At 40.6% G+C, this 22,913-nt stretch overlaps 1 protein-coding gene across 1 annotated transcript; it reads right to left on the reverse strand.

Annotated features, from left to right (window-relative positions):
- Nucleotides 1–3,173: 3,173 nt before the first annotated feature.
- LOC113333612 lies at nucleotides 3,174–3,602 on the reverse strand. The gene has a single exon (XM_026580038.1). It carries the CDS (start codon nucleotides 3,600–3,602, stop codon nucleotides 3,174–3,176), a length of 429 nt encoding a protein of 142 aa, XP_026435823.1.
- Nucleotides 3,603–22,913: the final 19,311 nt, after the last annotated feature.

Raw genomic sequence — 22,913 nt, forward strand, 5'->3', positions numbered from 1 at the left:
GGTTGTCCTACATGCCCAAAGGGTGTTGTGTAGTTGTTCCCACCATCTAGCCTTGTGTTCTTCTAGCTTTTTCTTGAGGTTCATTGCTATCGTCATGTTTGTTGCCTGCACTTTCCCATTACTCCGAGGGTATATTGGTGTAGATTTATTCTTTTGTATATTGAAAGCGTCAAATAACATGTCGATGTTCTTTCCTTGTAGTTGCTTTCCATTGTTGGAGACTATGGCCGCATGTATTCCAAACCTGCATATGATCTGCTCAAATAAAAAATTTAAGACATATTTATCACGAATGTGAGAAAGCGGTGTATCTTCTACCTACTTTGTGAAGTAGTACGTATCTACGATGAGGAACCTTCTTGTTTGTGTACCTTCTACCAAGGGTCCCACTATGTCTACTCCCCATCGGATGAAAGGCTATGGGCTTACTACTGAATTGAGTTCAGTAGAAGGAGCCCGTATCTTTTTTATGAAACGTTGGCATTAGTCACAATGCTTTGCTAGATGCAAAGAGTCTTCGTCCATGTACGACCAGAAATATCCCTGCATCTTTGCTTTTACTGCCAAAGAGCGTCTGCCACTGTGGTTTCCTGCGTCCCCCTAATGGATATTTGTTAAGATCTTCTTCCCTTCTGACCGTGACAGGCATCGTAATAACGGTCCCAAAAAAGATCTTTCATATAGAATTACGTCGCGTAACTCGTAGGTGGAGGCCTTCGACATGATTTTTATGTCCTCCTTGTTGTTCGGAGGTAGGATGCCTTTGTCGAGGTATTGGTAGATTGGGAGCCTCCAATCATCCCCAGGTGCGTTGTCCTCACCCGCTAGGGACGTAGGTCCATGATATTTACGAGGTGTTCTTTCACCCCTGACCGCTAGAGCTGTAGCATATTCCTGTGTTGAGCCTGCTTTGCCAATAAAGGGTTCGTATATCCTACCAATTTTTACCGTCTCGGTTTTCTTGTCTCGCATCATCGAAGATATGTAATCCAAGGCATCCGCATGGAGGTTGTAGTTTCTGCATAGATGTATAAACATAACCTTAGGGATGTAATTTTCATGCTCTTGGGCGAGACACATATATGCCGACAAAATTGGGTCCAACTTTTGGTACTTGAGTTCAATATGACGTATGACCAACTGAGAGTCGCTTGTCAGACGGATGTCCGTTAGAGCTAGTTCTTTTGCGAGTCGTAAGGCGTGTATAACATCTTCGTGTTCTACGATATTTTTGGTATACTCTTCGAATTCTAACCTGAATGAGTAAATTAATCTTTCCACTGTATGTGTGGTGATGACTATACCTATTCTGGCACCTTCTTTGTTAGAAGATATGTCTACAAATATTTCCCACCTTCGTAGGTTCTGTGGCTCCAAGGTATCCTTAGGGTCCTCCTGATCTTCTTCTATCCCTGGGATATCGTCTACTTCTTCCTTGTCTTTCAGAGATAGGTCAGCTAAGAAATATGCTAACACTTAAGACTTTTTTGCCAATCTTGTTTCAAATATGATTTAGAATTGCTTGATGTGAGTATTCCGTTTGGACACCCTTCCTAGTCTTTCGGTGCTATCCAGAACTTGTCCAATTTGAGAATCAGTTAAGACTTGCATTGTATGTGCGTCAAAATAAGTCCGCAGCTTTTGCATGGCGAACACCAAAACGTAGATAATCTTCTTTATCTTGGTGTAGTCTTTCTCGGATGAACTAAGGGATTTTCTGATATATAAAAATTAGTTTATCTCCCGACCCTGCGTTCATAACAATACTGCGCTGATGGTATTGCTAGTGGCATCAAGATAAATGGTTAACACCTCACCTAGCTATGGTTTTTGGAGGATGGATATGGATTCCAAGTAATCCTTTATCTTTTGGAAAGCCTGATCGCATTCGGTGGTTCACATGAAGCGACTGCCTTTCCTTAATGTGTCAAAGAAAGCCTTGCATTTTTCGGAAGACCGGGCGATGAACCTGCCCATGGTTGCTAGCATTCCATTTAGCTTTTGGACCTCTTTTAAAGTTCTAGGTGATGGCATTTCCATGACTGCTCGTATCTTTGCAGGATCTACTTCGATTCCTCTTTTGGTCATGAGGTATCCTAAGAATTTTCTTGAGGTTACCCCAAAGGTGCATTTTTCTGGGTTAACCTTCATGCGACAATTTCTCATAGATTCAAACATTTCTCTTAAGTCAACTAGGTGATTCTTGGCTTGTTTTCTATTTACCAACATATCATCGACGTAGACCTCAAAAATCTTCCCTATCCATTGTTTAAATATTTTGTCTACCAACCTTTAGTATGCTGCCCGTGCGTTTCGAAGCCCAAAAGGAATCATAGTGTAGAAGTATAGGTCGCGCGGGGTAAAGAACGTATAGTATGCTCCTGATGATCTTCAGCCAACGCGATCTGATTGTATCCAGAGTATCCATCCATGAAGGAGAGCCCTTCGTGCCCCTCCATAGCGTTTATCAGTTGGTCTATGTTGGGTAAGGGGTAGCTTTCCTTAGGACATGCCTTGTTCAAGTTGCTAAAGTCTATGCATATACTTACCCCGCCATTTTTATTTGGTACAATTACCATGTTTGATACTCACGTGAGATACTTAGCTTCTTTTATGAATCCTGCTTTCAAAACCTTTTGTAACTCTTTTCTACGGTTTCGTGGTAAACTTCCGCCATCTTCCTAATGCGTTTTCTGAAAGGTTTTTCTCCTGGTTTGATCCTAATGTGGTGTGATACTACTTATGTGTCGATTCCTGGCATATCTTCCATTTTCTAAGCGAAGATATCTGCACACTCTTTGAGCAGTTCTTGTAATTTCACTTCCTCTTCCTTTTCTAGCAGTGTACCAATGTTTATCATCTTTAGGTCTTCTTCAGACCCTATGTTGATCTTTTTTGTTGGTTCCACATGTGTGAATGTTGGTTTCGGAGGTTGGAGAGGAGTGACTTTCTGTAATTTCTATTTGGATGATACTTATGCGAGGCTTGCGGTGGAATTGTTGGCTTTGTTTTTATCAGTAGTAGTTGTTGCGTTAGGGGCTTCGGATTTGTTATCCTTAGCCTCCCCCTTTTTCTTTTCTTGTTGCTTTGTTGGGTAGCCAATCGTTTTTCGTTTATCCTAACTTCTCTGAGTTGCACCTTCTCGCATCTTGCTGATCCCCTTTGATTTCCATTTAACCCATGGGTGTTGGAAAACGAAGGTATTGATGGTAGGTCGAAGCGGTTCCACGAAGACGATGGACCCATAGTCTCTCCATAATCACGTTGTAGGGTGATTGTGCACCAATCAAGAAAAATATGGTATTTGTTATCATTGGACCTGCTCTTACCTGCAAAACAATTTCTCTTTTTAGCCTAGATGCAGCTCCGTTGAATCCATAGATCGTGTAAGTGGATGAATCCATTTGCTCATCATATAGGCCCACTCTTTGGAATGGATCATAATATAAGACATTTAATGAGCTGCCCCCGTTATCGAGGACCTTCGTTACATTCCACTCGTGGATAAGAAGTGCAATTACTAATGGGTCATTGTTCATCTCAACCTCTTGGTTAATGTCTTTTGCTGAAATTTCAATGGGGTTGCTATCCAGTCTTCCCATATATTGGTAAAAGATCCCGTGAGCTTGAATACTTCATGTGATTCAATTTTCCTTAGGTTACGTGCTAACTCAAGAATGTCACCAGGTAGTGAAGCCGGAGGTGTGTCCGAGTAAGTGATCATGTTCAGGAATTTCCCATCTTCGGGTAATTGAACCCTCTTATGCGGAGGTGCCAAAGTTGTGTATGGTAGTTGAATATATTCTCTGAGTATACCTTTGTCAATCAACCTTTGGATGGTATGCCTTAAATGATTGCAGTTTTCCGTAGTGTGTCCGTAGTACTGATGATATTGGTAGTAGTCCTTGGACTCCTTTGTTTTTCCCTATTGTTCTTTGGTACTTGGATAACGGAAGTCTGGTTTTTCGCATTCTTTTTTCAGGATCTGAGCGTGATTTTTATCGAGTTTGGTGAAGACTTTGTCTGTGAAGTATTTTCTTAGCTTCTCATCTCGTACCTTGGTCTTTCATCCTTTGATCCGGACCTACTTGCTCCATCCCCACTTCGTTTGTTGGATGCGGGAACCGGCTTTAGGGAGTTTGTTCTTTGTACTGACGTGTTCCCCTTGATTTGAGCCCTACAGTTGTCTTTTTGAATCTCCTATAATCTGATAAAACGATCTTGAATGACCCTAAGCTCTCATTCGGACTCGATGGTCCGGTTGTGGAGTTCTACGAAGATGACAATTGTTCTGTCTAAACCGTACTTGTAACAGTTGATGCTGATCTCGGGGTTAACTTTGTCGATTGCCTGACATATCCTCTGCCACCTTTCAGTGTATTGCTACAAATTTTCCCTTGGCCGGATGGCTAAGGAGAATAGACGGTCCAGACCTTAATTCGTTGTCTTGTTGTACATGTAGGTTTCCAAGAATACACTTGAAAGTTTATCAAACGAGTCTATGGAATTTGCTGGTAAGTTATCGAACCAGACTAGTGCGGATCCTTTCAGACTTATTGAGAAGAACCTGCATAAAACGACCTTATCTCTTTCCCAATGAGCTAAGACACAGGTATAATACCTTAGGTATGCGACAAATCAGTTGTAACATCGTATTGCTAGAACGTTGGTAGCGGACACTTGGGAGGGGATTGGTTCGTTTAACAAGTAGGATTCTAGTGGGGATGTCTTAGACTCCTGAAGTACTTCCTCTAGGCGTGTTCCTGCGTGGCCTGTCTTTAGGTTTTGGATTTATTTTCTCATCTGTTCCATTTGTCCCAATACCATTTCGATCTTGCTAGCTCCTATTAACAACGCATCTGTGTAATGCGATTATGTTGGGCGATAAGTGAGGTCGACCTCGGTATGGTCGTTTTCTACCGGCCTTTCCCCTATGACAAAGTATTTCCTGTGTGGACGAATGTGCCTTCTGTTAGTACCTGAAAATGCCTCATGATCATGCCTTCGCTGGGCTGGCAGAGCGCATGACCCTTCGACTTGTTATTCTAGCTGGTTCTTCAAATGTTGGTTCTCTTGATCCATGGCTAGTATGGCGTCGTCTTGATCCTTGCTGCGTTGCAACAGTGCTGCTAATCGAGCTGCCAACTGAGATTTGTTTGAGGCTCTTCCTCCTTGGGGTGTGGTGCCGATAGGATCCTGGGAATCCTCTGTCGCAACTTCTATGATTGGGGCGTCAGGGTCCACCAGTGGTGTTAGGTTTACCAGCCCACCCATGGTGTTGCCCGACCTTCGTTAGCAGCAGGAGGATGCGTAACGATTGCTGTTTAGAGTAGATGCATCCCATAAAGTGGTTGAGCTCCTAACATTTGTCTCATTCCTTATGCACGAGCAGTTTGTGTTGTTACTCCTACTCTTTGTGCTACTTCACTTTGGACGTCCTAAGCTTCATTCCTTAGGTTGGTTTGTGCCAAGGTTGGGACCTCCCACATGTGATAGTAGGCCTTGAGCTCGAAGGTATGTGATAGGTGCCCAATAGTGTATATTTTCGTATCATTTTGTTGGTGTTTATGGTATACAATGTACATTATCTCCATGTTTTTATGCCAATTTATATATCTATCTCTCTAAGTACTCTGAAATAAATTTATATTAGTAATCTTAATAATTATTCATTTTATATATGGTGAGAGACTGAATACAATGGGATCGGCATAAACATGGAGCAAAGTGGTGAATGGGCAGAAGAAGGCATGCGCAACAAGGGAGTTAAATAACTTAATGGGCCTAAGTTCAAGTGCTAAAAACGTTTGGGGAAACAAAGATATGAACCAAGTCCAAGTTTCACTCTCACATACCAGAAACAAGGTATTCATGGCCAATACCCAGGAAGACCCTAAACACTTTCCCTTTTCATTTCTAAAATCAGAGAAACTTCTTCTCTCAAACGACAAAGTACGAACTCCAGTACCTTCTACCTTCTGTTCAAATGTCTCTCTTCCTCATCCAACCTATCCAACGGTAACCACCTAGAGAATTCGTACAAGGCTTTTCAATTGTTGCAGCAAGAAGATAAGATGGCAGTGAAGCATTAGTGGTGAGTTTCAATAACATCAAATCCCTAATTTTCTCATTGTACTTCATTGAAAATGGGATTGAGAATTGGGAGAATTTCGTATAAATAGAGAAGGGGTTGTAGATGAAAACTCAAGCCCGGAGTAGCCGGTGCAAGCTGTAGTTTTAGGTTTTAATTTTCCAGTTCTATTTTTCAGTGATGTTTTAGTTTGTTAATTAGGGATGAGATAAAACTCTTAATTGAAATAAATTTCCCTTTTTATCATATTGTTCTCAAATGATCTGAGTGTTTTAAGCATGCTTCAATTTCTGAATTTCAACATATTGCTTTCACCTAGTATGTCCAGTATCCTTGGTAGTTTGAGATTCTCTATGTTGTAATTCAAGCCAATTATAATTTGCAATATGTTAGTTTGTGATTGATTGTATTCTAAAAAAGACATTCAATGCTAGGGATTAATACTTTAGCTCATGAAATTGATTCATCCATTTATATGAAAGAAATGTTATGTCACGATGATATCTTCGAGAGAGCAAGAGATTACGTCTCTAACGCTTCTCAAGTTTAAGGAAAATGATAGATAAAAATTGGACTTTCTACTAGATTAAGCGGTGGATTCGAACCTCTATTTTATCTTATATATTTGCCTTTTAATCTTGTAGCTAATAATCATCAATCTTTAGTCTTTCGACTACCCATTTTGGTTGAAATTAATACTAGTAGAACCTTAGAATTTTGCATCACATAGTTCCAGCTCCCCGTAGGATCGACCCGTATTTGCCTCTATCTATATTACAAACACCGTGCGCTTGCGATTTTAATCGTAGGTTTCTAATACTACCAAGTTTTTGGCACCGCTGCCGGGGAGTTGGCAACGGTTGAGTTAGATTTTTAGTTTTGGTTTTGCTACTTTGTAGTTAGGATTGTACATATTTCTTATTTTCTTAGAAAAAAAGGAGAATTGCTGTTGTTGTTTTTCAGTGTTTACTTTTGATTTTCTGCAGCTTTGTTTCACTACTCCAGTACTCCTTAGCTTATTTAGTAGGACTCATTTTTAGTCTGAGGTGTTGATTTGTTTTTAGCCTTAAAATGTTTTTGGTTTGTAACTTTTGGATTTCTGTCTAGTTTAGATTTATTTTACTTAGATTAACTTGATTATAGTCCAGTCCAGTACAGTATGTACATAGCTTTTAGTACTGAATTGTGATCCACTTTTGTTATTGTCTTCTTTAGAATATATTGTCTCATTTGTATTTTTGAGCACTACTTAGTTAATGTTTTTTTTTCCTTTCAGCCTAATATATTAGTCCTGTAGATATTCGTCTTACATTAGCCAGTTAGATTGTCATTTACCTTTCCCTTAGTATAAATAGATTAGTTAAGTCTTAGTGATATGTTTAGCTGTCAAGTAACTTTTGTCCTGTAGCTTTGCATTTTTCTTTTTATTCAGACTCTTAGGTTGTTTTTCTATTGATTCTCAGATAGAAATATATATATATATACATTGTTAGGCTTAGTTTATTTATTGTGTTTAGTGTATAGACGTCTTTTCCATTTTCTTTAGTGCTGAAGTCTTTCTTGTTGTTAGTTTTTTTTGATGTTTGCCGCATCTTTTCGCTGTTAGTTTAGGAGTTCTACCTTCATATTTTATGTTCATTTTTTTTATATAGTTGTTGATTTGCTAGCATTTGTTTCACACAACTGGTGCTAAAGCTTTAAATGTTCAGTGTTATCAGGTGTTAGAGAAGCCACCAATATAGCCAAGGAGACAGAGAGGAGGAACTAAAGAGACAGATATGATCTGTTGGTTGTTTCTTAATGTCACCTGAAAGGTAATTAGTTTCTTGTGAACAATGGATTGAACTGATATTTTTTTGCCTTAAATTGTCACATGGCCTGAATGGTTTTGGTATTTGATACGTGAAGGGCTTCATTTCTGAAAACAGATGCGAGCTGGCCACTCGTTAGTTAACCACATTTTAATTGCTAAAATGAAATAAAAATCATATATGGACATGTTGATAATCATAAGAAGGAGTTTATTGAGATTGGAATAAGCTTGGTATTAGTGACGATATATACATCTTTTTGGTGGAATATTTGAACTGGCAATAGGCGAACCAATTCCGATGAGAGCTAATAGACCGCTTGTTGATCACTTTGCATGCATCATTATGTTTAGGATTTGTTAGTAATTATTTTATAAAATAATTAATGATGAATCTCATACAAAGCTTTTGGTTGGCAACCTAGCAACAAGCTGGGTGCCAACACCATTTTGAATAGCAATTCCTAATCTATGAAAAATAAAGCTACCAAAACCACTACTAGCGTCATTATTAATTAAAAAATTCTTTAGACTTTTGAAAAAACACAAAGTATCCTCACCAAGTTCCCCTAAAGTAGAGAAAGCTAAGACCCCCAAACCATGGACATGAGAAATACATTTGTCCAAGTATTTAATGTGTTTACGTGAAACTGTACTAGATATAGCTTTCCCCGGGACAAATGAACGAACTCCTTCACCAGCGAAAGACGAGACACCTGTGACATCCATACAAACATCTTGTCCATTTTCCCAATTGAGCACAAGAATATCACCAGGTTTCAAATCTTTGTCATCATCCGTCAGAAAACCAAGAGAAACTTCTTTATCTGCAGGCACACCAGCTTTGTAACAAATGTCAAAGATTATGTCACGAACAAAATCATGTTGAAACTTAGGGCCTATATCCTTAGCACAATGAAGCACATGAACCCAAACATATCCATGGATTTGTTACAACTTGGGCACAAACTATTCTCAACAAAAAGTGGTATGCCAAGACGATAACAAAGCACAACTCTGAACTGTCTGGGTCCAAGGCACTGATGGAGCCCACTAATGGGTACAACCAATAAATATTCTTGAGCATGCTTAATAGGATTGCACTGCCACAAGATATAATCTCTTGCAGACATAGAAAATTGGTCTGTGATTTGCTTCTTAACCACATCAAAATAAGTAACTGCCAGGGAATGCACGGAAGGGGAGGGGGGGAGGCAATATCATTGACACGGTAAGTAGAAGGTAATCCACATACATGGATGAATCTCTGAAGTGCAAAGCAATAAGCAGAACCTCTTTCCGTTGAGAATGAGTTTCCACGGATCACCTTCTGTACCGAAGTAGTCTGACTCTGAGAAGCAAGGTAACAGTAGGTGCTGGTGTCAGCCATAGTGTAAATGTCGAGTCCAACATCCTTGATAGGCAAGGTAGATAATCGCTGCTGTAAAGGACCAAACCCCGCACCATCACCCGTGATTAGTAGTCTCAAATACTTAAGTAAATGATCATCAAAAAGGTCAGTTGCTGGTTGCGGGGCCACAATATTGGTAGTACACATTGCAAAATATAATCTAGACACACCAGCAATTTCGAAGTAATAGCATCTCACTTTTGGGGTCTTTGAGTTTCTTAATTGCAGTCATTAATTGAATAGTTTTATGCACTCTTCTCAACATCATATCAATGATAAAGTTCAGATCCAAACTCACCGGTCCACCCAAAAGTTTGACACCGTTAGAAGGTCTACCAATATCCGCAGGGAAAACACCGTCAGCTGTGCTTCTGGGATCAATAGAAGGCCAAAAAACTTCCGTTTTCTTTACATTGAGATGTAAACCCCTACATGGTCCTTCTATTTCAAAAATACTCAAGGCTTTAGCAACCTCCAAAGTATCACCAATAATAGTACCATCATCCAGGTACCAGGCATGCAAATCAAGTTTGCATTGAGAAGCAATAATCTTCACCAGTGTGTGAAGTGTCAAAGCGAATAACAAGGAACCGAGAGGGTCGCCTTGATGAACTCCAAGGGCATAGAAAAAATATAATGGTCGTAATAGAGTTTAGCAGTCCTCAAGTAACAAAATTCTACCCAACGAGAAATACCTGGACAATGGAGACGAACTTCCTTGATGAGTTGAGATCTACTCACCATGTTGAAAGCATTAGAAAAGTCAATGAGAAACATTGACATTTTATCCGAGTGACCTTGCATCTCAAGTAAGTGATTTACAGCATGTAAAATACTTTCTCCACCCACAGGCACACCAACTCCGAATTGGTAATCACCCAAGTAAGACGACATGTCCTTTCCAACAGAGAAAGCACACTTTCGAAACCAACCAACGTCAAACCGTACCAACAACAATATGCCTAATACCACCCCCAGGTTTAAGTAACGGAGTCAAGGGTGCACTAGAAATAAACTCGCCCAAAGCCGCAGGGAATTTACTAGCCAACCAAAGATTGACAACCCCTATAATCGAAGCGAGTAACTCGTCTGCAACAGCTGTTGCAGCCCCACTCATTACATCGACCAAATGTTGTGCACGCAAACCGTCATGACCACACAATGTGCCTTTAGGGAAGCTCTTAATATCCCCTAAAACTGCTCGTGAGTCAACAATGATAGGATCCACCAAAACAGCGTCATCGGGGACCACAGGAAGGCCGTTGGAGAAGTTTACTCACCAGGGTAGACCAGCCATTAGGTTTCTTTCAAACAACAAGGGCTTGGTTTATGGACATGACTTGCAAGCGCTTCCTGTTGCCAGACTTCTTCTCGGCTGAAGTTCTCGGTTGGAACAAGGTAAGTGTACAAATTGGGAGGAGAACAAGCTTCAACCAAACTATCATGTTCCCAAGGCAAGTAATAACCCTGTCAAGAAAATATTTCAGCGTCCGTGAAAAAGCTAACCTACATTTATGTGGTATGCTGGTGACAGTCGTTAACTGTCTTTGCAAAACCACGTTGAGAAGTTCAGTGGAAATAGCTACAATATCATCATCTTCCGAAACCATGTCAGCTCCAATCTCTGAAACATCATCGACAACAGCAGCTTCAGTTAAACCCATTCCGCAAACTGAAACATCATCGCCTGTATCAGCCACAATTAAGCTCGAGCATTCACCATTTTCTCCAACTGGTTTATCCAAACCATGTAAAAGAAACTCAACCCCTTCGATGTTAAAAGGACCTGCTACAACATCCCCATGTAAAACATCTCCATGTGCAACACCTCTTCGACAATTACAAGCCTTCTTCCAACCGTGTAGTCGCATACATCTGCAACTCAGCCACATTCACAAGCAACTCAAAACATTTTCCCAAGCCAAATATACGTCCAAACTGCTGGCAGTTAAATCTCTGCAGAATGATCTTTTTTCATCAGAGTTAAGATGCCTGTCATACAGATGCTTCAATACAGAACCCTTGGCAAAACCTCTTCCATTAATCCCATCCTGGCAGCCATGAACATGCTTGAAAGGACAATGACACAGATTTTCATTTGGAGCAGCAGCACCTGTGTGAGAAGAAGACCCCAAGCGCACCTGGGAAGAACGGGTTGCAGAGTAGAAAGGAACCCTGGTGATGGAAGGCATTGCGTCTGAAAACTAAGAACCCTAAAAAAAAATTATGAACCCTAAAAAATAAGCAAAACAACAACCAAAACTCGAAAGAAAACCAGAAAAGGGAAAATCGTGGGAAAACAAACGAGGATAAAATCAAAAACGAAAGAAGAAATCAAAGAAATCATGATGGACCCGGAGAAAATATCTGGAAAAAAGTCGCCAGAAGGAGTCGCCGGAGAACATCGGAAGCATATAAAGGAATGAACAAGAAAGAATAAAATTTAAAAAGTAAATATGTCAGGATTTTGGACTGGTGTTAGGGATAGAAAAACATCGCAAAAATCAATTAGAGAACTTTCACAAGAACATGCTTCACAATATGAGCCTCTCATAGACCATGTTGTTAATAATTGTAGGGATTATTACAGACCTTTTCAAGGTCTTGAGCTACGATATAAAAACCCTAATGATTATTCGCACATGTATTATTCACGACAATATGAAAATGAACAATTTGGTAGTCCCCCACCTATGCATTCATCATCTCTAGATCATCTGATCAGTCGAGTTGAGGTGTTAGAAGTACGCAAATTTTGGAAAAATGTTGCGCCTAAGTCATTTAGCCCAACTGAAGTCATTGTGTGTGTCGTGTGTAGAAGAAAAAATCATCTGGCCAAGCACTGCCTTGAAGTGTTTGCTTTTAAGCAGTCCAGAGTGGACCATGATAATTTTTTCTATCAAATGCAAGAAAATACGGATAACCCAAATTTTGCAAGCACTAATGGGTATCTCCAAGGTAATCCATATGTCAACACTTATGGATTTCAATATTTTAGTGTCCCTCATGAACATCAATGTACTGAACATCCATCTGAAACGATGTTACCTATTGTTGAGAACTCCACTCCCCTTGAACAACTTAATATGCTTTTAAAAATGAATCTGATTCACTTACAAAATGGGGGAAGGGAGGAATTTCAAGATGAAATGTTTGTTTGTCCTAATGAAATAAATTGTGAAAATAGTCTGTCTAGTCTTACTCATGCAACTGATATTGAATATGAACCTGTTTTAGAAACAAATGAATGGACTTGAAATGCTATGCTTACTGATATGAGAAACTATGTTTTGGTGATGATGATGACGATTATATGATGTTAGAGGAATCTTTTTACTTTAATACTTTAGATGTGGAGTCAAGTGGCTCAAAAACACTAGACCCCATGATAAATGAATGCACACATGGTTTTTCTTCTGACTTTCATATACATCAAAGTTCTATGTTCATACCCTTTTGATGCTGATATGGGGCTTGTACAATTGTTCTGTGACGGAGAACATAACACACAGCTAGTGTCTGACTTAGGAAAGGTTGAATTGTTTGTCGACACCAATGATCTTATGCATGAAAATAAAATTGATGTGGTTGATGCCCTTCTTAGGTCACAATATGATATTTCTTCTGATTTTCCTATGCATGAGGCTAATTTTTTTGATGATAATGAAACTGAACTGGGACTTGATAATTTGTTTGATGACTGTGAGAATGATACAACCGTTCTTGGTTCTGACTTAGGGAGATTGTGTAACGGTTAAATGCATGAAAACGAATTGGATGTACGTATCTCCCTGCCCAATGCACAAATTGATGGTCATCAATTCAACCTAGATTTGGTTTGTAAAAAGATTGTAAAACCAACTTTCCCGAGAATTCCTAATCTAGGCCTAGAACTGTGTGCTTTTCAGATCATTTTGGACCATTTTTCAGCTAAGTATAATACTTTAGAGGAGCCACAGTTGGAATGCATTCATGTTTCTCTGCCCGTCCGTAACAAAGTCCACTTTGAATTATATCTACTGCATGAAACACCCCTAAAATTCCAAGATTTTGTGCTCAAAAACACATCAGTTGAAAATTTCAGGTTTGGGGGTAGCTCATTTATATCTGCAGTCTTACTTACCTTGTCACGTTATATATGCTTGAGGCTGTCGATATTTTTGCATGTCATTTTTTTGGTTGATCCTCAACTCTTTAGGTTGTATATTTAAGGTGAATTAACTGTGTATATAATCTAGTAGGTGAATGGTCAATTACTCTATCTTAATTCAGTTTCATTTTTCTTTTTCTGTATATAATTATGCTAATCCAATGTGACTTTCAGTTGATTTCCTTAGATTCTAGCCTTGAATAAGGGAGTTCTAATCTTGCTTTCGCCGACATCTGGTAATCTCTTTCCTTTTCTCTACTCAGCATGGTTCTCCTGGTATGTTGTACTGTAGATAAAATTCTATTTATCTTTTGACACATTGAGGACAATGTTTAGTTTATATTTGGTGGTGAAGAGCATATACTATGTGACTGTCGTTGTGCTATATTTAGAAAGAACTCCGCCATTTAAAAAAAATAAAAAAATCTAAGTACTGGAATCAATGTGTTACTTTGAACTTGTACTTTTGAAATCTAGATTGATAGATCAAACTGTTGTGAACAAAATTTGAGATGCATGTGTCACATTTGAAGGAATTTGAGCTCATATTTTGTCCTTGAACTTTGTGGGTATGTTCTAAGCAAACCCTCATGAGACTTCAACTCGTCCACTAGGGACACTTAGTGGTTTAAAAGGCTTATTGCATTCACTAAATGTAATCAAGAGACCAGCGTATAGGTAGGATTTATTTTTACTTTTTTTTTGTTTACTCGAGGTCGAGCAAAATTCAGGTTTGGGGGTGTGATAGGTTCCCAATAGTGTATATTTTCGTATCATTTTGTTGGTGTTTATGGTAGGTACACAATGTACATTATCTCCATGTTTTTATGCCAATTTATATATCTTCCTCTCTAAGTACTTTGAAGTAAATTTATATTAGTAATCTTACTAATTATTCATTTTGTATATGGTGGGAGACTGAATACAATGCGATCGGCATAAACATGGAGCAAAGTGGTGAATGGGCAGAAGAAGGTATGCGCAACAAGGGAGTTAAATAACTTAATGGGCCTAAGTTCAAGTGCTAAAAGCGTTTGGGGAAACAAAGATATGAACCAAGTCAAGTTTCACTCTCACATACCAGAAACAAGGTATTCATGGCCAACACCCAGGAAGACCCTAAACACTTTCCCTTTTCATTTCTAAAATCAGAGAAACTTCTTCTCTAAAACCACAAAGTACGAACTCCAGTACCTTCTACCTTCTGTTCAAACGTTTCTCTTCCTCATCAAACCTATCCAACGGTAACCTACCTAGAGAATTCGTACAAGGCTTTTCAATTGTTGCAGCAAGAAGATAAGATGGCAGAGAAGCATTAGTGGTGATTTTCAAGAACATCAAATACCTAATTTTCTCATTGTACTTCATTGAAAATGGGATTGAGAATTGGGAGAATTTCGTATAAATGGAGAAGGGGTTGTAGATTAAAACTCAAGCCCGGAGTAGCCGGTGCAAGCTGTAGTTTTAGGTTTTAATTTTCCAGTTCTATTTTTCAGTGATGTTTTAGGTTGTTAATTAGGGATGAGATAAAACTCTTAATTGAAATAGATTTCCCTTTTTATCATATTGTTCTCAAATGATCTGAATGTTTTAAGCATGCTTCAATTTCTGAATTTCAACATATTGCTTTCACCTAGGATGTCCAGCATCCTTGGTAGTTTGAGATTCTCTATGTTGTAATTCAAGCCAATTATAATTTGCAATATGTTAGTTTGTGATTGATTGTACTCTAAAAAAGACATTCAATGCTAGGGATTAATACTTTAGCTCATGAAATTGATTCATCCATTTATATGAAAGAAATGTTATGTCACGATGATATCTTCGAGAGAGCAAGAGATTACGTCTCTAACTCTTCTCAAGTTTAAGGAGAATGATAGATAAAATTGGACTTTCTACTAGATTAAGCGGTGGATTCGAACCCCTATTCTATTTTATAAATTTGCCTTTTAATCTTGTATCTTTAGAATAATCATCAATCTTTAGTCTTTCGACTACCGATTTTGGTTGAAATTAGTATTAGTAGAACATTAGAATTTAGCATCACATAGTTCCAGCTCCCCCTAGGATCGACCCGTATTTGCCTCTATCTATATTATAGACACCATGCGCTTGTGGTTTTAATCGTAGGTTTATAACCCTACCAGTATCTCACTTGGTTTGTCCATTTCCTATTAAGTATTTTCCTGCACATAGAAAAGACAACTATGGAATGTGGTATTGTTGATGGTGTATTTTAGTTCAGCGCTAAAATTGTAAAAATCTATATACCTGACTCGACATCGGAAGTAATAGACCTTGATATGTCCATATTCCGCAAGGAATTTGAAGAATATATCAAAATCTGATGAGTGCCTATGCCGATCTTCATATTGTATTGAAACTCAAGCTCCTAGATGAATTGTTCACTAGTATAGATCCTAACGAGTATTTAAGCTCCTAGTTACATTAGTCACCAATGAAATGAAGCCATTTAAAAGTGTTGAGTGCCTAAGCCTCTTCGCTCATATGTATTGAGAATTTCAATATATTTATGTGTATAAAAATTTACTCAGAATGGTGCATGTAGTAACAATCCCAAATATTCTATAAATTTTATCTTGCACCAGCATTATTCATTAATGCATGGCCTGCCTAGTATTTTCCTACGCTATGTTCCCCAACGAACTTTCAATATTGGCATGACATGACGATTAAATGTTCACTCGCAACAGAATCTCCCGAAGTGTCAGTATTGAGACCTGCATGAAAACACTCACATAGGCTACACCACCCTCTGACAAAGAGATCAACGTGTTCGTACACCTTTTAATTAAAAGTTGCACGGTTGAACGCGCTTAAATTCCTTAAGGGAAATCTAGACTGTCCATGTCAGTCTCAGAAACGATCACGACCACATAAGTTGGACGCATGATTTAACCAGCCTATCCAAACCCTATTAGGAGTAGGCGATCACCGTGATGACCACCGGCGGGCCAATTTATGCCCCAGCCAGTCGAACATCACTCCACACTTCCTAGCACGCAAAACGCCAGCCCTAAAATAAGGTGGCCGCACTACTTTGGAAGAAGCTCGAATGAGAAAGATTGTTCAGGGAAGTCTTAAAGTCATCACGACCGTCCAACTTCGCCAGCCTGGTTGGACGGATCAGATCATCCCGTAATTGATCAGGGAAGTGCTAACACACACGTTGGCGGGCCCACTTCTCCCTCACCCGATCGATTTTCTCACGGCAAGGCCATGAAGCAATGAAACGATTGATCAAACCATGGCAAGCGTGATGCTTCTAAGGGTCGCGGAAATTCCATTAATGTCTTAAATCGATCACAACCATCCAACTTAGCCAGCCTATTTGGATGGCTTAGATCGCATTTAGGACCATCAGGAAGGTGCACATATGTTCACCGTCAGCCCAACATGGGCCCCACATGATCGATCTCCCCAAAGGAGAAGCAAGGCTCGCCAAACTGTTTGGCCAAAGTCACATGTGCGTGACTGTTTCTAAACCCTAATTAGGGTTTGCGGCAATACACATCTGTCGTAGTTCGATCGCATCCATCCATCTTCGCCAGCCTAAACGAAGGGTGTAGATATAGACTCAATATGTCCCAAGGATGTCGACGTGATCACCATGGGTCCACCTTTGCGTGTGACGGGTCGGCCTAGGCATACTATGGCCCGACCCCTCGAAACGCACGCCAAAGGGTGGCATGCCACACGACCTTTAAATCCTTTGCGATAATGGGTTTATGTCGCAAATCAATCACGACCACTCATCTTTGCTGGTCAAATTGAGTGGACTAGATCGAACCTTCACGGGACCAAGAGGTGTAGACATGCACACCAACGGGCCGTCTCCACGCATGCCTGGTCGGGTCCCACCAAAATTAACGCCCAAGCTTGAATTCGATCAAGCCAAAGAGGAGATGTTTGCGCACCTCTAAAAACCTAAAATCCAATGGAAGTAAGCATGTGTCGTAAATCATCTCGTTCGTCCAACTTTGCCAGCTTGGTCGGACGGCTTGGATTAAAAGTTAAGCGATCAATGAAGCGTCTCAATGATTACTGTTCGCTACTCTGTCATAGGGAGTGATCGACCAGATGGTGGCACGCCCATGCGGCCTCCAAACTATCACTCAAAGATGGTTGGACATGCTTCCATTTTAAGACGCTTAATCCGCGACTTGTTCAATCAAGCTTTAAAACAGCGATGCTTCATGCATATCGATTGTTTTGAGCTGCTTGATTTAAACGATGCATTACATGCATCGAGCATACACGATATTTCATGAATATCGATTCCTTAAATAACTTAGTTATTTAACCTAATAGCACCGTATGCTATTTTCTGCGGAGGGTCCAACGACCTAACCCATTCATTCGAGACATTAAACATGTCACATACCGTAGGATACTTACTGGGGTATTGGTCTGGCGGTTTACAACGTGCGGCGTGCAACGCGCCCATTACTAGAACGTGTCAGGAAGCATGGACGGTTAATGATGATGAGGAAAGTGGGCAAAGACGTGATCATGTGACAATCACCTACACGACCCCACTACTCCATAACTTCACTTCCTCCACTTCCTACGAGATGAGGGTTGCGCTCAATGACTTGTATAAATAGGTTCTCCAATCTATTTACAAACAACACAGAAAACCAAGTGTTGTTAACTACGTATCCAGTAAAACACCCAGAACTGATAGATTACATTATGCAAGCTAGTTCAATATTCTGATACAAGTCATAAACAACCAACACCTTCGCAATCTCAACACCTTCTTCGCTTCTCTCCCTAAGATCAACCCCATCTCCTTCACTTTGTGACCGAAGCAAGCCTGGAACGGCCATTTCTTGGTTTAGGACAGAATTATACAAATTGATATCTCGAATCTAAAGTACTCTCGTGCAGTGCATTTGTTTAGGGTTTAGATTTGTTTCTCATCCATACACACCCAAATTTACCAAAACCAGCAAAAACAGTTTTCGCCCTCAAACAATTGGCGAGCACAGTGGGAGATTAATCTCTTGGTTGTGAAGTCAATTTCTTCAATACCCAATCCCATTTGGCTGATTTCAAAATGGTTGGTCTTAGGACTCCCCCACCAATTTCAAATCCCGGTCGAAGTTCCTCCAATGAATATACCTCTCTTCCCAACAGTGTATCCGATGGTGTAACCGGAAGAATCCCAACATTGATCGAGTTAGCACGGGTGCAGGAGATTCACACGAAGAACATGGACCTGATCAAAGAAACAATAAACGACATACTCAATATCCTCATCATAATGACATCAGATATGAGCGGTTCTCCTGTCACGCAGATTTCTACACTGGGGACTGATCCTCGCAACGATCCTCCTCAAGTCAATAGTTTCACTATGAACCAGAGGCCGGTGGATCAGGAAGCGGCTTCTCTAGTGGAAAGTTTATGCGAACTTTTACACCTCTCGAAGAATCAGCGGGCGGAGACGTTTGCTGAAATCAACCAGATATCCCTGGACGTGCATTTAACTCCTTTGAGTCCAGAAGCCTCAAAAACACCAGAAATGTCTGTGAATAATGTTACATTTACAGAAGAAGACATGATAGCGGAATAAGGTCACAACCGGTCCCTACACGTTACTGCACGTATCAAGGATTCAGAGTTCAAGAGGGACCTCATCGACACAGGAGCGTCTTCGAATGTGATTACTCTCAATACACTCAGGACGGCTAAGGTTCTCCCAAGCAAGATCGTGCGACATCCTACCACGATGACAGACTTTGAAGGAAACCAAACCAACACGTACGGGTATGTCAATTTGAATTTATCTGTAGGTCCCGTCCAATCAAAGGTGAAATTCGAATTCATAGAAAAGGAGATGGACTACCATATGATACTGGGGGCACCATGGCTTCATGACAATAGGATCATCCCCTCGACGTATCACCAATGCCTGAAGACTATGCTGAATAAAGAAGTCGTTCTTATTCCTGCATCATTGTCTCCTTACGCACCAATATGTGGAGTAGAATTGTTTGAACCAAGAGAAGCTCCGTGCGTAGAATCAGACAAAGTTCATTGCATCCCACTCCCCACGTGGGCGTCAATCCACGAGGAGGACCAACTTGCATCATTGAAGGCTAAGCCCATGACGCATCTTTGCTGATAAGGCGTCCCAATTCTTCTTCATCATGTGAAGCCGCGACCCACGCTCACAATAATAGGTAACGAACTTTTGTGGCAAGCCGTGACCAGAAAGGGAAAACCGTGTACCGATGCCGTTATTAGCAATTAGCAGGGGATACTGTTACCCAGTCTCTCCGCCAAACGGAATGCTACAACAACGACGAGCCACAAGAAGAAGTGCTAGATGCTCCACGACAGCTGCAAGATGACACTAACTCCACAACTGATGAGATCGAAATCGTTAACATCAGGAATGAGGAATATCCTAGGCCTATCTCCTCCATCTCAACCTTGTGTACGGATGAACGTACGAAGCTCGTGAAAATTCTCGAAGACTACCAAGACATATTCGCTTGGACGTATGAAGAAATGCCCGGTTTAGATGAAAAATTGGTCACCCATCATCTACATGTCATACTTGGATCCAAGATTGTTAAACAGTCTCCGAGGCAGTTCAGACACGAGGTAGAAGAGCAAATCAAGACTGAGATTCAGAGGTTGCTAGCTGATGGCTTCATCAAACCCATTCATCATCCAACCTGGTTGGCTAACGTGGTAAAAAAGAAAAATGGACATATCAGGTGCTGTGTGGATTTCAGAGACTTGAACAGATGCTTCCCCAAAGATGATTTTCTTCTACCTAACATCGACATGTTAGTGGATGCCACCAGCGGACACGGCATGTTCTCCCTGAATGGATGGATATAGAGGCTACAATCAGATAAGGATGTATGAACATGACGCGAGTAAGACAGCTTTTCGAACTCCTCTCGGAAATTTTTACTATACTGTAATTCCATTTGGTTTAAAGAATTCCAGTGCGACGTATCAACGCGCTATGACGACAATCTTCCACGACATGATACATAAGCAAGTTGAAGACTACGTGGATGATATAGTAGTCAAATCAAAAGCTCTGGCGGCCCACACAGGAGTCTTACGACAAGTGTTCGAGTGCCGTGAATACAAGTTGAAAATGAATCCTTTGAAATGCGCTTTCGGCGTTTCTTCAGGAAAATTTCTGGGATTCCAGGTGACTGCTGAGGGAATCAAAGTGGACCCATCCAATACCCAAGCTATCCTCACGATGCCGCCTCCGCAAACTGTGAAGGAACTCCAAATCTTCATGGGCAAGAAAGCGTTTCGGAAGATTCAACGAATATTGTCATCTCCAAATCATCATAAAGGGTTCGCCTATTATGTCAGCCCGGAAGAGAGCGAGCCTGGGACATCTTCAGATCTACTGGAGCCGATACCTTAAGGGAGAAGCCTCAAGAAGATAGCGAAACATCAATGAGAGACGCTTTCAGAATTTCGTCTCCCGTAGAAGAAGTAGTTGTGTTACCAAAAGAGATTGCACCTGAAACTTAAGAGGTACATACAGATTCTACATGAAAAAAGCTTCACCATATTTACAAAGCCTATTAGTTAAGTTATTCGCGTGAAGGAACTTCTCTACTCCTCAAAGACACGATCCAAAGATGATAATGAAAAAGGAGTGTGACCGAAGACTGTTTAGCACTGCCCATCTCAAAGATGCTGAATTTAGAAATATGCAAGCACGTTATCATCAGGATTCCAAGATGTCCAAAGACGAGGATATACTCAAGAGAGCAGACGTATTGTCAAAAACCAGCGATATTTCTGGACGTCTATGAAACGCAGCGCAGATGTAAAGACGACCTCATGAACCCAGCGTAACAACATCTATCAAATCGAAGGCTCAGTGGATATTTGTGGGCAGGGGACTGTCTCTCTCTTTTCCATTCCATGAGGCAGTATCAAGGAAGCTATCGGCTCCATCATTAGCTTCTCCCTATAACAATGAGACAAGCTCTACCACTATACGAAGACTGCCAACTTCGTGCCTGTAGCTTTCACGCCTCTCCCTGCCAGTATTTTCTGATCACATCCACTGCCAAGAACCGTTGTTTCTCATTTGTTGATACCAGCCCGAGCTTCACCATAGCAACAACTGCTACGGACAGAGGTAATCCGAACTTCTGCATATTGTATTTTCCCATGGAGAAGTAATAGAGTCACGGAGGTGAGAGGGCGATATCTTTATGGTAAACCCACCGACCATACGAGATAGAACCATATAAATCACGCTTGGGGACTGAGGCTCAGCATGAAATTCCTTCGCCGTCAGTCAAGAACTTCTTCAACACAAGAGAGATGGTCAATCAAGAAGCATGTAATTTGCAAGGGGAAATCAATCCGAAGAATAATCCGCTTCAACACTCTCTCCAGAAGAAGCCGCTTCAACGCTCTCTCCGACAGAATATGCTTCAACGCTCTCTCCTGAAGAAGCCGCTTCAACGCTCTCCAGAAGAAGGTGTTTCAACGCTCTCTCCAGATGAAGGCGTTTCATCTCTCTCTCCAGAAGAAGGCGTTTCCGCTCTCTCTCCAGAAGAATATGTTTCAGCTCTCTCTATCCAGAAGAAGGCATTTCAGCACTTCAACGCTCTTCAGAGGAAGCTGCTTCAACGCTCTCTCCGGGACCCGCTTCGACGTTCTCTCCAGAAGCTTCTTCAACGCTCTCTCCGGGACCCGCCTCGACCTTTGCTTCAGAAGCTGCTTCAACGCGCTCCCCGGAAGACGCTTCAACATCCTCTTGAGCCGCTTCAACACTCTTTCCGGAAGCTACAACAACGTTCTCTTTGGGAGCTGCTTCAACATCTTTTTCAGAAATTGCTTCAGTAGCCTTTTAAGGATATTACTCATGATAGGGCTCGTCCTCATCAGAGTCGAGGATTACTACATCGTCATGAATAATTTGAGAATCCAACCAACCATATGCTTAATCTACCCGGGGCCAACCGATATCATGCTAGGGGAACTCTCACCGGGACGACTCTTGAACGTGACATGCTCCAAGGACAGGACGACCCATCTCTCCAGGTAACATCTAACTTTGTCTCATAAGTTTTATCTTTATTTGCACCATCTAATTCCTACACCACAATAGTGCAACCATTATGTGCTAGGCAGGTGACTTAATATTGATGGTGGATTTTAGTTCAGGGCTAAAATTATAAAAGTCTATCTACCTGACCCGACATCGGAAGTAATAGACCTTGATATGTCCATATTCCACAAGGAATTTGAAGAATATATCAAAATCTGATGAGTGTCTATGCCGCTCTTCATATTGTATTGAAACTCAAGCTCATAGATGAATTGTTTACTATTATAGAGCCTAACGAGTATTTAAGCTCCTAGTTGCATTATTCACTAATGAAATGGAGCCATTTAAAAGTGTTGAGTACCTAAG

This window comes from Papaver somniferum, unplaced genomic scaffold (genome assembly GCF_003573695.1).
Source record: "Papaver somniferum cultivar HN1 unplaced genomic scaffold, ASM357369v1 unplaced-scaffold_133, whole genome shotgun sequence".
In the NCBI taxonomy this organism is placed as follows: domain Eukaryota; kingdom Viridiplantae; phylum Streptophyta; class Magnoliopsida; order Ranunculales; family Papaveraceae; genus Papaver; species Papaver somniferum.